The sequence below is a fragment of the Pipistrellus hanaki genome (assembly GCF_964339955.1).
Source record: "Pipistrellus hanaki genome assembly, chromosome: 2".
NCBI classification, from domain to species: Eukaryota; Metazoa; Chordata; class Mammalia; order Chiroptera; family Vespertilionidae; genus Pipistrellus; species Pipistrellus hanaki.
This window is the reverse complement of record NC_140504.1, coordinates 38,836,941-38,854,070: the sequence shown is the minus strand read 5'-3', so window position 1 is coordinate 38,854,070 and position 17,130 is coordinate 38,836,941. Positions and strand designations below refer to the sequence as shown.

The 17,130-nt window shown below is 46.6% G+C and overlaps 1 protein-coding gene across 2 annotated transcripts in view; it reads left to right on the top strand.

The window, feature by feature from the left end:
• The window catches only part of ABCC5 (ATP binding cassette subfamily C member 5), a 92,064-nt gene that overhangs the window by 54,644 nt on the left and 20,290 nt on the right, over positions 1-17,130 (top strand). For both annotated transcript variants that reach the window (XM_084874179.1, XM_084874180.1), the window contains 9 exons: positions 1,978-2,077; positions 5,211-5,395; positions 5,784-5,930; positions 6,201-6,330; positions 8,415-8,568; positions 8,658-8,786; positions 11,148-11,334; positions 13,367-13,456; positions 16,309-16,498. In XM_084874179.1, the coding sequence (XP_084730305.1) occupies positions 1,978-2,077; positions 5,211-5,395; positions 5,784-5,930; positions 6,201-6,330; positions 8,415-8,568; positions 8,658-8,786; positions 11,148-11,334; positions 13,367-13,456; positions 16,309-16,498 (1,312 nt within the window). The remainder of the gene's footprint in view (positions 1-1,977; positions 2,078-5,210; positions 5,396-5,783; positions 5,931-6,200; positions 6,331-8,414; positions 8,569-8,657; positions 8,787-11,147; positions 11,335-13,366; positions 13,457-16,308; positions 16,499-17,130) is intronic.

The following is a 17,130-nucleotide window of genomic DNA, read 5'->3' as shown; positions in this document are numbered from 1 at the left end:
ATTGCACTCCTGGAAGAGGCTGAAACGGCAGTTAGGTTAGGTACTGAATCTTGGTGTGGCTTAGCAAAAGTGACTCCATTTGGGGCCTTTTTAAAAAAATACTAACAGGGCATTTTGACTCTGAAGTGCTCTTTCTGGCAGGCTGCCCGCCCCTGTGGCAACAGAAAGATGGCAGCTTTCCATGGCTTTACTCTCGGCTCCAAGTAAGACAAATCCGAGGAAGTACTTAGAGCTCGCCAAATTGCATGTTCTTCCTTCTTGCCAACCTGCTCTCACGCAAAGTCCTCATTCTGTAGGTACGTTGGGTCCTAGGAGTATACTCAGACTGGGCTATAGGCTACTTCTTAGCTACCAGGTCATTTCGATGTCTGTGAGGGCTAACAGCAGGCAGTTGTTGGGATATTTTCTGGGAGTCCTTAGGCTTCATCTTGTTTGATTTTGGGTGCAGTACAACTGTTCATGGCCGATTTGTTTTCGGCCTTTTGGAATAACTCAAGCATTTTTCCAGGTGTATCAGTAACGTCCATAGAGACACCCTAATGCAGATTTGGATTTATGATCTCTCCCTGCGACTCTCAGAGTACTTACTCTTCAGATCATTTCCTCCTCACTGTAGACTCAGAGGAAAATGAGAAGAAGGGAATCTTAAGTATGAAATGTCCAAGGAACAATAGACTTGGGCAGCTTGTGAGCTGTAGTGGAGGAGCACACTTTCAGTGTGTCACTTACCTCTCCTAGCTTCCGTTTCTTCATCTTACAAATGGGATGGCATCTGCCTCTTATTGTAGAATTGTTGCATCAGTTAAATGAAATAATACGTAATGTTCTTATGCTAGTAAGTGGTCAGCAAATGGACGTATTCTCTTTAGACCGGCGGTCACCAACCGGTGGTCCATGAAGTCCGAAAGGTTGGCCACCGCTGGTTTAAGGAAAGCTTTGGAGCAGTGGTTGCCAACTGGTGGTCCACAGACCACTGGTGGTACGTGAGGTTCGGAAGGTTGGTGACCGCTGCTTTAGACAGTGCATTTATTCACATACTGCAGTCAATAAATTTAGGCTCCTGTGAAGAGATAAGAGGAACTTGGAAAGGAGAGCGTTATATGGTTTCTAAACTACTGGGTTCAATTTGATGCACATTTACCAAGCTCCTCTGGGCCCCGCTATGGGAAGTTCTGGGTGTTAGGCCCTGTGGGGTTCTAACCACGAGTGAGATGGCATCTCCCTCCAGAGGGACTGGGGTCTCTGGGAAGACAGTGCACTGAGCTCTTCACCAGTCCCATTTACAGCGACTGTGCTGTCAGGGAGTGCTACTAACAAAGTGCCTGGGGACAGGGCTGAACTCGATTCCAGACACATCTGCGTTACCTCAGGGAGGGTGTAGGATTTGAATCTGCTTGAATGAAGACAACTGTGACTGTGTTGGGACAAGGGAAGAGCATTCCAAATGAAGGACCAACGAGGACAAAGTGGGAGGTCACGGTAATGCCAGGAATGGCAGGAAATCCAGTTTGGCGTGAGAGTGGGAGCCCCAGGAACAGGAGCAGAGCTTGCAGTGAGGCTGGGGCCAGGATGTGGAGTTCTTACAGCACCAGGCTGAGAAGTTAGAGGCTCTCCTCTGGTAGCAGCGGGAAATGATCAGCTCTGGTTTTATCTAGTGACGTGGGGATCGGAGGTGGGAGGAATGGAAGTGGTCCAGCCTTAATACTTGGGCCGAGTTGGAGTGGATGAGAACGTAAAGGCTGCTGTGTTTGGAATTCGGGTCTTCAATGACTTGGGGAGGGGCAGTGTCAATGGAATAACAGTGTAGGAACCCAGAGCTCAAAGATTGAAGGAGCTGAGGAAGTACAAGAAATGAATAGTTGGAAGGATTGCTTTTCAGTAATGCCAGCAGCTTGACATGATTCTCTCACATGTGGCATGGACATTTGTCTGAATGGCCATATCATAAACGGAGACACTTTTTTTTTTTTTTTTTAGATTAATTCAGAAAAGGAAACCAGTGGTTCACAGAAGTCACAAGACAAGGGTCCCAAAACAGGATCAGTAAAGAAGGAGAAAGCAGTGAAGCCAGAGGAAGGTAACGACCTATTTTGAGATTTGAGATTTGTCATAAGTACAAATTTGTCATAAAGTATATCATAAGTCATGCCATGTGGATGATTAACCCATGATGTTGGATAAGACTGTGGATGTTTGATAACACTGTGTGTGGTAGAGTGCCTGGCCTTATATGCCTGGAATAACAGCATTCTTATATAATATCAGAGACTGTGAGGCACCTTCTGTTTGCTTAAACAGACCAAGGCAATAAGAATGGCCTTTGATCCCATCTCTTCCTGTGCAGGGTGGGGTCGGGTATAGGTAATTATAGCTGAGTCACCCTGAGAATGAAAAAAGGGGAGAGGTGAGTCACCGTCCTTCCCGTGACTCACCTGTGCTTTTTAAAACCAGTGCCCATCACGGCAGAGGTGGTCCAGCTGCAGGGACTCCTGTGTTCTCCCTGTTAGAAGGGGACGCTCCTTGGAGTTTGCCCCAGAACTATGGCACAGTCACACCTGGGTTTCTCCCAGCAACTTTCCCTATCCAGAGTTCTGTTCTTTCAACACTTTATCTTGTCAACTGAAACAAATCTTGGGAGTTAGAAAAACAATCCTATCTAATAAAGAGGGAATATGGTAACCGACCATCACTCCTTCACAAAGCTGGCTACACCCACAGCTGAGGCCAATTTCCCGTAAGGAGCCTTAACGAGCAATCAGCAGGGACCTGAGGCTACGCCCTCCCCCGGCCCCACAGGGCATGACAGGAGACCTCAGGCCGCGCCCTCGACCCCAGCACTAGGCTGGGGTACCTCAGACCGCACCGCCGACCTGGCGGGCTTGACGGAGGACCTCAGGCCAGGCCCCCATCAGGGGACAGGGGACCTGAGGCTACTCCCCCCTGCCTGGCTGGGCTTGACAGGGGACCTCAGGCTGTGCCCCCCACCAGCGGGGCTTGACAAGGGTGGGACTGGCCAAGTCTGGATCTGGCCCAATTCGGAGGAGAGGGGGGGCAGCCAGGTCTGGGTCTCAGCGATTTTGAGGCACATGTGGGTGGGCAGGGACTTGACTCTGGGTCCCATGGTGCACCCCAGACTCTGACAGGAGGAAAGTTTTCATATGCATTTTACTAATTTTCTTTCATCTCTGACACTTCTATTATAGAGAAAGGGCAAATAGCAATTTTGAAATATTTTCTCTAATTAATCCCCTTTTAATGTGCATGAATTTTGTGCACTGGGCCACTAGTTTACAGTACTTAAGATGTTTTTACCTTGGTGAATTTTAAGCTGTAAATCTGTCCCTCACCACCACCACCCCACCCCCCACCCCCCAAAAAAATGCAGTCCTGTTTTAAAGCTCTCTTTCTGTTGTATCATGTCCTCACCTGAGCTTTTGAATCTGAGGTTTTAAATCCTGAGTTTGCCTCTGTTTTCACTTCCTGGTTCTTAAAACTGCAGCAGGTGTTTGGTGTTAGGAGTTGACCATGCTGATTTACCACTCCCTGCCTCTTCTTCCTTTCAATAAACCAGGTAATAATTCTGAGTTCAGATGTGATTTAAGACAGCTTACTCACACACACTAAACAAACACAGCACAGCCGGCTGAGACATCTATCAGTTCCTGCCAGAAGCAGTACAAAAAGCCAGAATGTCATCAGGGAACATTTGTTCTCTGCGGAGCCACTAACCTGGAGACTGGCAACTGTTAAAGTGCTCCTGGCCTTTGTGGCTTGTGCCACATAATTAAAAGTGTGTGATGAAGAGGAAGAGGTGGCCTGTGGGGCATCAATCATCTGACATGCCAGGGAACCCCTGGGTGCTACCTTTGAATCTTTTCCCTTCCCCTACTACACAGTCGTCACGTCCTACTGAATTTTCTCCCGAGACTCCATCCCTATTGCCACGACCTGGTTCTGGCCTTTATCATCCCATACCCATGTTCCTGCTGTCCATCCTGCACGCAGACAGCTGGGTGATAGGGTTGAAAACAGGAGACTCACCAACTCACCTTCTTGCATGGAGTCTTCAGTGGCCTCCTCCCAGTTTTAAAGCAGTGTTTTCCAATCCTTTTCCCTGATACGGCACACACAGAAAATGCCATTATTTGCGTGTGATGCTCAGGTGCATGGAAGAGGCTGCTCGCTGCCAGAGGTGACTAGATTGGCCATCCCAGGCCCATCTAGCCCAGTAGGGCTGAGGGTCAAATCTCCACACACCTGTAGCCCATTCTTTTTTTTTTTTTTTTTTTTTTAATATATTTTATTGATTTTTTACAGCGAAGAGGAGAGAGGGATAGAGAGCTAGAAACGTCGATGAGAGAGAAACATCGACCAGCTGCCTCTTGCACACCCCCTACTGGGGATGTGCCCGCAACCTATGTACATGCCCTTGACCGGAATCGAACCTGGGACCTTTCAGTCCGCAGACCAACGCTCTACCACTGAGCCAAACCGGTTTCGGCTTTTTTTTTTTTTTTTTTTTTTTTTTTTTTTTTTTTTTTTTTTAAACTGTAGCCCATTCTTGAGAAGGGTAACGCTCAAGTACCCTGACAGAGCATAGCCTGCCTAACCCACCTGGTCCCTGTCACTCCACGAGCAAACACACTGTCAGGCCGCACTGGCCTGGTTGTCTGTACTTACTGTCCTGCTGTTTCCCCACCTCTGTGGTGGTGCTCACGTTATCTCTTCTGCCCATTGTTCCCCCAACTGGCCCACTCTGGCGTACCTTCAAGGTGCCATATAGACTGCACACAAAGTCTTCCCTGAACCCTCCCTGCTAACCACTGCGCGGCTCCCCCAAGTAGGTGAGCTATACCCCCTGGGCGGCCCATGCTGCCCTGCATGTAGCTCTAGCATTACATTTAACACATTTTATTAGAATTATGTGTTTACTTACCTGTCTGCCTACCAGACTGTGGAAGGACCCTCAAGGGCAGGAACCTGGTCTTACTCATCTGGACCATTCCAGGGTCTCATCCTGGGCCTGTTGATAGGAAGTGCTTAGTAAATGTTAAAAGGATGAATGAATGCTTCTGATAAAGAGGAAATAATTCTGAACTACAGCCCTGTGAAGCTATAGGCTCTTTGATTTTGCTCTTCTATAGAGGGGCCTTCGTTTTGGAAAAGTCGCTGTTTCCTTCTGAGTTCATGTTTCTTTTTTCTCCCCTTAGGGCAGCTGGTGCAAGCAGAGGAGAAGGGGCAGGGATCTGTGCCGTGGTCAGTGTACGGTGTCTACATTCGGGCTGCCGGGGGCCCCTTGGCCTTCTTGTTCATTATATCCCTCTTCACGCTGAACGTGGGCAGTATCGCCTTCAGCAACTGGTGGTTGAGTTACTGGATCAAGGAAGGAAGTGGGGTAAGTTCCTCATGAATGGGAAATTATATGCCTAGGAACATGGCCATCTCCCCATACTCCCTGGCTGTTCTTAAGGAAACTCGTTTTCGATGAAAAGACACCACGAACAAGGGTCACCCAGGATGAAGAAGAGGGGTCCCTAATGTAACCTCACAATATAGTTGCTCCCTGACCAACTCAAGACGCGGTAGAGCTTATCCTAGCACGCCTGTGGGCTGTCTGCCCTCGTCGTTAGAGAAGAGTGAAGGGGGGACAGAGCCCTCGCTGTGTTTGCCACACCAGCTCCCCAAGTCCTTCCCCCACGCCCTCCCCTGAGCTGAGCGTGGCCCTGAGCAGGGTTCCTGGCCGTCCCTGGGGTCTGGCCTCACAGAGCCCTGCCTCCAAACAGAACAGCACGGTGAGCCACGGGAACACGACCTCCGTGAGCGGCAACATGAAGGACAATCCTCACATGCAGTTCTACGCCAGCATTTACGCCCTCTCCATGGTCGTCATGCTGATCCTGAAAGCCGTCCGAGGAGTGGTCTTTGTCAAGGTATGCAGTGGCGGCCTCTGCTCCCGCTCACCCAGCTGGCCGGGCCGGCTCCACACACCTCCCCCAGGCTCATCCTGAGGAGGGAGCGCCTTTGAGGCGCAGTGGCCTCCCCTGGAATGGCCTGTACCCCGTTAGCCTCAGCCTTTTCCCATTAGCCACCGCCGCCTCCACGTGCCCCTCTCCGGCTTTGGGACGGCGGCCTGTGGAGCGGGACGGAGCCGCCGGGGTGCCGGTCCCCGGGCCCCGCTCACTCCGCACTCCGCTCCGCAGGGCACGCTGCGCGCCTCCTCCCGGCTCCACGACGAGCTCTTCCGAAGGATCCTCCGGAGCCCGATGAAGTTTTTTGACACCACCCCCACGGGGAGAATCCTCAACAGGTTCTCCAGAGACATGGACGAAGGTATTCCTCACCACCGTTCCCTGTGCTCTCCGGCCGTCTGGCTGACACTCCCCGATGGTGCAGGTCTGTGCCGCCGTGCCCTCTGAGAGCGCAGCGGCTGCTGGTGCCGGGACCAGGGACATTGCAGTTTTGGCATTTTCGTCAGGTGGCAGCTTATATTTGAGCAAAAGCCCCATCTTATTTTCCACGTTTCTTTTTTATTTTATTTATTTATTTATTTATTTATTTATTTATTTATTTATATTTTTATTGATTTTTTACAGAGAGGAAGGGAGAGAGATAGAGAGCTAGAAACGTCGATGAGAGAGAAACAACGACCAGCTGCCTCTTGCACATCCCCTACTGGGGATGTACCCGCAACCAAGGTACATGCCCCTGACCAGAATCGAACCCGGGACCTTTCAGTCCGCAGACCATTATTTTTCACGTTTCATCTAAGTTTTCATTCAGTCTTATTTAACCTGAAACAAATTCAGAGGCTTGAGTTAGTCTAAGGGCTTTGGACCTTGGCGGGTCATTTGAGATTCCAAAACATTTATTTGGAGGGCAGTTTGCTGTTTTTTGGACACACACAGCCTCCGGCAGGTTTTCTGGGTGCTGCACAGGGCAGTGCCAGCACCAGCACTTCAGTACTTCCCAGCGCCCAGACTATTCGTGATGCCCCCTGGCATCTACTGAGGGCGGGCGTCCTTGGTGCTGAATGTTCTCCATGCCCTGTCCTGAGCCTCACGGCAGCCCTACAAGGCGGGTATTGTTTCACCCACTAAATACGCGAGAAAGCTGATGCCTAGAAGGTTAAATAACTTGCCCAAGATTGCACAGCCATTAGATAGCAAAGTGGGAATTGAGCCCAGATCTTTTTGACCCAGAGCTAATGTTTTTGCTGCTCTGCGTTGCTCCCATAGAGGAGTTTATTACAGGTGCTGGTAAGCATTGTCAAGCCGTGGCTACAGGTAACAAGGGCTCAAGACCATCACTGATACACAGAACTGATGCATAACATGATCCCATTTCTGTTAAGCATACGCACAAACGGAGAAAAGACTGAAATTAAAAAAATCAGTGGTGTCAATATATCAGAGTTGTATAGAAAATACTCCAACTCCTCTTTCCTCAAAAAAAAAAAAAAAAAAAGGTATGGGGAGGAGATAGTGAAAAAGGAGGTGAAGAAAATGTTGATAACTTTTTGAGTTTCTATACTCTTGACTTTTGGGCATGTTTGACTTTTCATGATGAAAATTTTCTTTTCCTTTTTATTTTTTTAAATTTGTCTTTATTGTTGAAGGTATTACAGATGTTCCATTCCCCCCCCCCCCCACACACACACACACACACATCCCACGCCTTCACCACACTGTTGTCTGCGTCTATGGGCTATGCATGCAAGTTCCCCAGTTCATCTCTCCCCACCCAACCCCACCTTCCCTCTGAGATTCGCTAGTCTGTTCCATGCCTCTATGTCTCTTTAAATGTTAACAGCAAATTCATTGTGTTTAGTGAGAATGAATATTACATGTAATCTTTTTATTGCATATTTTCAAAATATTTTATAGCAAGCATATATTAAATCTTTGTAAAAGGAGGAAGTGTTTAAAGGGTTGGACAACATAGTGAACAGGGCATATGCCTGGCATATTCGGTGGTTGAGCTTCAACCTATGAACCAGGAGGTCACATTTTGATTCCTGGTCAGGGCACATGCCCAGGTTGCAGGCTCGATCCTCAGTATGGGGCGTGCAGGAGGCAGCCGATCAATGATTCTCTCTTATCATTGATGTTTCTATCTCTCTTTCCTTCTCTCTTCTTCTCTGAAATTTTAAAAATGAGGGTACAGGGGGAAATAATACTTACATTTTCTTGGGACAAGAAAAATTAGAGCAATCGGGGTGTCTAGATTTTTATTTATTTTTTATCAGACTGTTTAAAAGGCAGCACACAAATCTTAGATAAGATTTTGAGGAGTGCCTGGCCTGCGTGGCTTTAAAGATTTTGGGGAATGTCTCTTTGTATTTTTAATTTTGGGTTCCGTGTTTCCTGTCTGCGGACCCCCACAGCCTGACACTTGTTTCTTTCCGGTTTCCCCAGTCGATGTGCGCCTGCCCTTCCAGGCTGAGATGTTCATCCAGAATCTCATCCTGGTGGTCTTCTGTATTGGGATGATCGCAGGGGTTTTCCCATGGTTCCTGGTGGCAGTGGCGCCCCTGGTCATCCTCTTTGTCATCCTGCACATTGTGTCCAGGTAACGCCGAAGGGTCGGTGTCTTCCAGGGCAGAGGACGGGGCCGGAGTTGCTGTCCACCCTCTGACGCAGAACTCCTTCTCTCTCCAGGGTCCTGGTTCGAGAGCTGAAGCGTCTGGACAACATCACGCAGTCACCTTTCCTCTCCCACATCACATCCAGCATACAGGGCCTTGCCACCATCCATGCCTACAACAAGGGGCAGGAGTTTCTGCACAGGTGAGCGCAGAGGGGGCCAAAAGGCTCAAGCATAGGCAGCATCCCTGAATTTAATCAGAGTCCAAGAATAGGGGGTTATAACTCTCCTCACCAGTGATTTAATTGTCTCTGATTAAAGCTCCCTCGCTTGGTGGAACTCCCTTCTGAGCAAATGAGAAGACAAAAGCTCAGATTTGGCATCCGTGACTTTTGGTCCTAAATGACCATATTTGATGGAGCTTTGCTGGGGTTTTTTGTTTTTTGTTTTTTTTTGAACTGTAAAAGACAGGCATTGATGCTAGACTGACATTTTATTTGGTTGAATATTGTTTATATGAGATTTTTAGTACCTAATCGTTGTGGAGATTTGTATTGACAAGAGATTAGAACTAACTCAGTGATTTCCAATGTGGAGCATACGCCCCACAGAAGGGCAATTCAATTATTAAGGGGGGCAATTTGAGAATGAGTTATTAACTGTTAATTTTTTTCAATTCTTATGATTCTAGGGGCCTCATATACAGTATATAAATATATATTGTGACATATTTATGCACTCAGTCCTCTATTTTATGTTTTGAAACTTTATTTGCTATTTTTTTTATATCACTTATTATTTTTTCAACAATTTCTTTGTGATTTCTTTCTCAGTACTTCAACTGGACAGTACTTCATTGTTTTATTTTTCTCTTTCATAGATGTTGTTTGGAAACTCGTTTAGACCAAGTTAATGGCCTTTTAGGTTTCCTCCACGTAAATAGGAATAATAAGAATTATATGGGAGGGTATCAGGATTTTAGAGATGCATAGGTAGGGCATGGCCATAAGAAAGGCTGGGAACCACTGAACTAACAAAGTCATTCAACAGAGGATTGGTTAAAGGAGCTACAGTATCCTTGTAGAGTGGAATATTGTGTGGACTTTCAAAAAATGAGACAAGCCCTGCCACATAGCTCAGTTGATTAGAGCATCATCCCAAAATGCCAAGGTTGTGGGTTTGATCCCTAGTCAGGGCATATACAAGAAGCAACCAATGAATCCATAAATTAGTGGAACAGCAAAATGATGTCTTTCTCTCTCTCCTTCCCTTCCTTTCTCTTTCTCTAAAATTAATAAAGCAAAACCAAAAAAATAGAAATAAAAAAATGAGGCAGCTCTAAAGGTACTGATCTAGAATGATTTCTAAGATATATTAGTGAAAGAACAAGGTACCAATGTGTCTATGCTATTCTCCCTTTTAAGTGTGTTTGTATATATAACATGTAGAATATCTCTGAAAGGATACACAAGAAACGAATAGCCACTGAAAAGGGGAATGGGGTAGCTGGAGAATGGACGGGAGAAAAACTGACTTTTCATGGTAAAACTTGTGTACCCTTTAAATAGTCTGTCTTATGCATATACTGTCTATTCCAAAAATTAAGCAATTAATTTTTTTAACCTAGAGTAAAAAAAATTAGACTAAACAATGTAGAAAAATAATCTTAATTTTCGGTGAAAAAGAAGAAAATATACTGACTATGTACAAGTGTGTTTATGCATGTGTGTGTATATACATGTACATGTAAGTGCATTAAAAAAGTGCTGGAAGGAAATGCAGTCAGATATTAACTCTGGTTTTAACTGGTAAAGTTATGGACTTTTGCATTTTTCCCTTTAGTGCATTTTCTAGTTTTCTCTAAAGAGCACATTATCTTATTGTAAGGAAGAAATGTGATTTTTTAAAAGCAAAGCACGTTTGCTAGAAAGACTTGCTGCTCTGGAATCCTGGTTATGGACTCCAGATGGGGTCTCGTCTGCTCCCTGGGCCCCTCGTGACAGTGGTGTGTCCCCTCCTCCATTGGCAAAGATTGTCTGTGTATTTGCTTGTTGTGGTTCAGCCCCTGGCTCTTTGCTCCATGGCCGTGGCAAACAGTAGCATTCTGCCCAGTGATGGTGTGTCGGCAACAATTTCTACTTTACTGTGTTCATTCTGAGAGTTTCCTTGTCCTGGCTTTGGGCCATTTCTACAGTTTGCCTTGTAACCTTTATTTCTGTGAGAAAATGACCCCTAACCTATGACATTTTTTTCTGATGTCTAGCACAGCCTCTTTATTTGATCTCCTTCCCCCTACTTTCCCTATGCTGTTAAAGTAGGAATTTTCCCCTACCATCTTCAATTACGTTTCTTTTAAAGGGTAAAGCTATAAAGCCCCATGTCCTCCTGTCTGTGGAGCATGGAGTGCTCCGTGCTCTTCAAGTTTCCATATCATTCTCTTTATTACAAACAGAAAATACTGAAGTATTAGCCCCCGTCCATAATTCACCAGAGCTTTGACATCATCCGTGACCAGGGCTGCCTGGTTCCTTATTTGCCTGTTAGCGGTTCTGTCTTCCTCACAGGTACCAGGAGCTGCTGGACCACAACCAAAGTCCTTTCTACCTATTCACGTGCGCGATGCGATGGCTGGGCGTGCGGCTTGACCTGATCAGCATCTTCCTGATCTCCACCACGGCGCTGATGGTCGTCCTCATGCATGGGCGAATTTCCCCGGCCTACGCTGGTCTCGCCATCTCCTACGCTGTCCAGGTCAGTCTCTGGGATGGGGCATCATCACCTTTGCTCCTTTGAGTCCTTCCTGTGTTGGCCTAGGAGAGGCATGGGAGGGGCCTCTACCCTAAGTCACTGTTTCACCTCTGACTCCCAGAGTGCCGTGCAGACTGCTTTATAGTAACCATCTGGGGCAGGAGGCTGGGAGGGCGGGAGGGGTGGTATCTATCTATCTATCTATCTATCTATCTATCTATCTATCTATCTAAAAGGCTAATATGCTAAGTATTCCCTTGGGAGTTCTACCAAAAAGATCAGGAGTTTGATTGCTCACTATGATGTGTGCTGACCACCAGGGGGCCACGCAGAATGAAGGCAGGCTCCGGCTGGCAGCCAGAAGGCCCCATTGGCCCTGATCACTGGCCAGGCCTAGGGACCCTACACTTGCACGAATTTTGTGCACGAATTTCGGGCCTCTAGTCTATACTAATAAAAGGGAATGTGCTAAATAGACCAGGTTGACCGGACATCTTCCAGACATCCGACTTCCTTCTGGACAAAGTCATGGTGGCGGGGGCCGAGACAGTTAGGAGCGATAAGGCCAGCAGGGGAGCAAGCAGTTAGGGGTGAGATCAGGCCAGTGAGGGGGAGCAAGCAGTTAGGGGGCAATCAGGCCAGCAGGGGAGTGGTTAGGGGATGATCAGGCAGGCAGAGGCAGTTAGGGGCAATAAGGCAGGCAGGCAGGAGAGTGGTTGGGAGTCAGCAGTTCTGGATTGTGAGAGGGATGCCTGACTGCCTGTTTAGGCCCAATCCTACCGGGCAGTCAGACATTCCCCGAGGGTCCCAGATTGGAGAGGGTGCAGGCTGGGCTGAGGGACAACCCCCTCCCCATGCATGAATTTCGTGCACCAGACCTCTAGTGTAGGAATAAAGGGATTTAAGACTGTTGCAAGTGTTTTAAGAAATAGGTGCTATTTTCTTAATAAAGGTGCTTTTGAAAATAGTTTTTAATTGTAGATTTCTGAATTCACCATCCTGTCATCTCTGGCCTCTTCATGTCTTCAAAGAAATACTCTATTTGCTTCTTATGTGCATTTTTCCCCGAGGTGCCTGCTTTTTCCCCCCAATACTGTTACATGTGAAAAGCTTTCTGGTCTCTAGGAATGGTTTATGGTTTTTAGCTCAAAAAAACAACAGGGAACTTGAGCGCTGACTAGGTATTTGAAGATGTTAAGGAATTATTAGTAATTTTTTAGATCTCATCATGGTATTCAATAATGGTATTGTGCTTTTAAAGATTTTATATTTTATATTTTAGAGAGATACAAGCTGGAATATTTATGGATGAAATAATAGGATAGCTTGGATTTGCTTACAAATAATATAGAAAGATGAGGTAATATAAAGGAAACAATATTATCTGTGAGTTGACCATTTTTTAAGACGGATGTTTAGTACATGGGAGTTTATTATAATGTCCTCTCTCCTCTTGTTCACTTTTGGTGTTTTTCCATATTGGAGAGGTACACTAAAAAATAGCCAAAGAAACCCGAGAAGGGATACGTACATGTATCTGTACAGATACCCCAAAGCTGTCCATGCTCTGCAGACTCCCCTCATCTTTGGATGGGCAGTAGTAGGATCCTTCATCTGACTACACAGGGGCTCTGCCAGCACTTTCTGCTCAGCCTTCTTTCCCTTTGTTGGCTTTCCTGGAAGCCTGCCCACTGGCTGCTCACAGGTTGATTCGCTGTGTCCGCCTCAGCAGGTGCAGGTACAAGTATGCAGCTTCAGACACGTGTTACTGGACACGCAGAGATGGGTGGAAAGCCGTTGGATGCAGGATCGTTAGTGCCATCAGTACCACGATGCCACCTGCGTTCACAGAGAATTACAGATGACTGAGGGGTGGGGGTGCAATGGGCATTGTCTTAAATGTTTCTAAAACCAGCTGCTGTATGTGCCCAGTTCTTACGATTCAGCTGTGGTCCCCTAGGTGCAGGAGGCTTTCTAGCGTTGGCATCGATAATGAGCTCTCTCTCCTACCTACATTTCTGCTTCTCACCGCCAGCTAACGGGGCTGTTCCAGTTCACCGTCAGACTGGCCATCGAGACAGAAGCTCGCTTCACCTCTGTGGAGAGGATCAACTACTACATCAAGGTCAGACTGCGACCTCACCCTCCATGGAGGCGTTTTACCCTTTTCTCCTGCCTCAGGTGGATGTGCAAGGAGGCAGCATGTCTTCCTGCCTTCTCGTCCCTCGGGAGAGGACCGGCGGTCTCTCCAGCAGGCATGGAGTGGAGAAGGAATTAGCATACGAGTTTCTAAATCTATTTGTGAATCGTCTGATTGAGAACTTACGTTCAGCAGCTCATTTCCAAAATGTTTGAAACTTTGTTAGGCTGGCTAATGTAGCATTTTCTTTTTCTTTTTTTGCACTGTATAAAACTATGTATTTTTTTTTTCTTTTTAAAAAATATATATTTTTATTGATTTCAGAGAGAGGAAAGAGAGAAATATTAACGATGAGAGAGAATCACTGATTGGCTGCCTCCTGCACACCCCTTACTGAGGATCAAGCCCGTAACCTGGTCATGTGCCCTTGATTGGAATTGAACCCGGATCCTTCAGTCCACAGGCTGGTGCTCTGTCCACTGAGCCAAACCGGCTAGGGCTTTGTCAGCATTTCTATTATTGTTTATATGGGAAGAATACATTCCAACTTCCAAATAATGACTTACAAGCATAGTGTTGAGAAAAACTTGCCATTCGTTTGTGAACTAGTGTGTTACATAAACTGCATTTTCTCACAGAGACATGCTTCGCCAGCTTGTTTTGACAATGGACCTCATTAGTCATAGGATATTTCTCAAACTTACGAATGATTATTCCGGGAAAGAATGGCAATCTGATATAAGTGCTAATAGCTGTTCCTTAGGTTTATCCACTAGCCTCTTCGTCCAGTGCTCTGGTCGGGATGGTACATGGTTGTCTATACGAATACATAGTGTTTGCTTTACTCACTGTTGGTGAGTCTCTGGCTGAAGAGGTGGGGGTGGGTTGTCAGCCCCAGGCTGGGGACTGGCAGTAGTAGTACAGCGTAAATCCTGCATAGACCAGTCATATTTCTAAGGACTGGCTTCCCACTGCCAGTCCTCAACCTGGATGCCTGTCCCAACACAGACCCTTCCAGCTTGGAGTGTTTGGGGTCTTTTTTTGTTTTTTTTTTTGTTTTTTTAAATATATTTTATTGATTTTTCACAGAGAGGAAGAGAGAGGGATAGAGAGTTAGAAACATCGATGAGAGAGAATCATCGATCAGCTGCCTCTTGCACACCCCCTACTGGGGATGTGCCCGCAACCAAGGTACATGCCCTTGACCGGAATCGAACCTGGGACCTTTCAGTCCACAGGCCGACGCTCTATCCACTGAGCCAAACCGGTCCCGGCAAGCTTGGAATGTTTGAATTCAGTCTCCACACCCCCGCTCCGACCCCAGAGCAGTAGTCTTTTTGGGAAGCCCTTACTTCCCTAGAAGGCTTTAAGCCCCATGACTAGTCGCCAGAAAGTTTTAAAACATTGCAAGGTTTAACTATTGATAACAAAAATTACAAGCCGTTATATTAAACACAGAATTTTAAAGCTGGAATGGATGGGGGTGGGGGAGTGGGGATTGGTAAGGTATGTACACATATAATACCTTAATAAAAAAAAGAGAGGGGGGGGGGGAAATGGAATGGATTTTTAAGATTATCTAATCCAGTCCCCACAATTTGCAAATGAGAAACTAAGACCTAGAGTGAAGAAGTGATGTGTCCAGTCACACAGCTGTTAGTGGCAGGATTAGGATTAGAGTCTATTTCTCCTGGATTGGCAGATCTGTCAGGATGCCAGGATCTGATTACAGGTTCAATATTATTATTATTTTTTGTTAATCGTCACCCAAGGATATTTTTTCCATTTATTTTAGAGACTAGTGGCCCAGTGCACAAATTCGTGCACATTGAAAGGAAATTAATTAGAAAAAATATTTTAATATTGCTATTTGCCCTTTCTCTATAACAGAAGTGTCAGAGCTACATTGTGCCAATAATTGGTCTTCAGACATATTCTGTCGATGACACCACTTTCTCTCAGCTTCAGAATGTCAACAAAAACAGTCAAATTCACGATCGACTATGACAGGTCAAAACACACGCGTGAGACTGGCATCAGCGAGAGCTGTGTATCGTGCACGCGCAAGTCAACATTTATTTTTAAATTGACAGTGTGCATCATATGTACTGGACGGTCAGGCAGAAGTACAGTCGGTCACTTAGCCTTTTATATATATATATAGGTAGTGGAAGATAGGAAAGACAGAGAATGAGAGAGAGAGAGGAAAAGAGAGAGAGAGAGAGAGAGAGAGAGAGAGAGAGAGAGAGAGAGACAGACAGACATCGATGTAAGAGACACACTTATTGGTTGCCTCCTGCATACGCCCTGACCAGGGTCGGTGATCAAACTTATAATCCAGGTACATGCCCTTGACCAGGAATGGAACCTGAGACCCTTTGGTGCATGGGCTGGCACTCCAACCACTGAGCAGCACCAGCCAGGGCTGATTACATGTTCAATAAATGTTATTACCTTTCTTTGGATTTAAGCCAGTGGTTTCCAAATGGCAGAGTCCTGTTTGGAGTGTAATATTTTCAAAGAATTCCAATAAAAACTGCAGGGCTGAAGAGGAATAGAAGGGCTCATGGCTCCACCCTTGGCCTCCAAGGCAGTTTTGTGGAAGAAATCCTCAAGACAGGAGGCAGTTTGAAAGTCAGTGCCCTGCTCAGCTGCTGCGTAATCATAGCCACTGCAGAATTAGTAGCCATCGTACTCTGTCCCTATCTAAGGGATCTTTCACAGCAAGGGGCCAGGGCTACCACTGTGTGGCGGCTGTGGATGTCCTGGTTTAACTTCTCTACGGCAGAGCCCCCGGAGTCTGGGCCGATCTGACCTGGCCGCCTCTGTCTCCCCAGACTCTCTCTCTGGAAGCACCTGCCAGAATCAAGAACAAGGCTCCCCCGCCTGATTGGCCGCAGGAAGGAGAGGTGACCTTTGAGAACGCAGAGATGAGGTACCAAGAAAATCTGCCTCTGGTCCTAAAGAAAGTGTCCTTCATCATCAAACCCAAGGAGAAGATTGGCATTGTGGGGCGGACGGGGTCGGGTAAGGACCCTGTCGGAGTTCAGTCTGTTGCCCATGTGTATTGCTTATCAACTATCACTCGCATCCCTTCTAACCAGGTCCCCAGGACATGCACAATTACTGTCTCAAGTCTCACTGAAACCACTTCTCCAGGATTATTTTCAAACCCTGCTTTTCTAACACACTGTGTTTTTTCCAGTCATAAAAGTACACATTCTCACTGTGGAACACGTGGAGCATATGGCAAATTACACACAGGGGAAGCGCACCCTTAACTCCACGGAGCAGGGATAATTACTGTTCACATTTTAGTGGGTATCTTCCAGGTGTTTTCTATCAACAAATATGTTTGCAAAAATGAGGTCATTTTCACTCACTGTTTCATGGCCTGCTTTCAAAGCCAGCGAGTATTTTCCATGCCAGTTCCTGCTCCCGGCGTGATTTCTACGCAGCATGACGTGAAAACCCTTTTTATGGGCCTCTGAAGTTTATATTGAATAAGCTCGAGTCGTGGGCACTGAGGTGGCTGCCAGGTTGACTGTTCGGGAGAGCTGTGCAGGGGACTTCTCCTACTGTGACGCCGGGTGTTTGCGGACTCTGTGACTTATGGCCCGGGTGGCCCCATGTTCATCAGAGGCCAGCCCAGCTCTCCA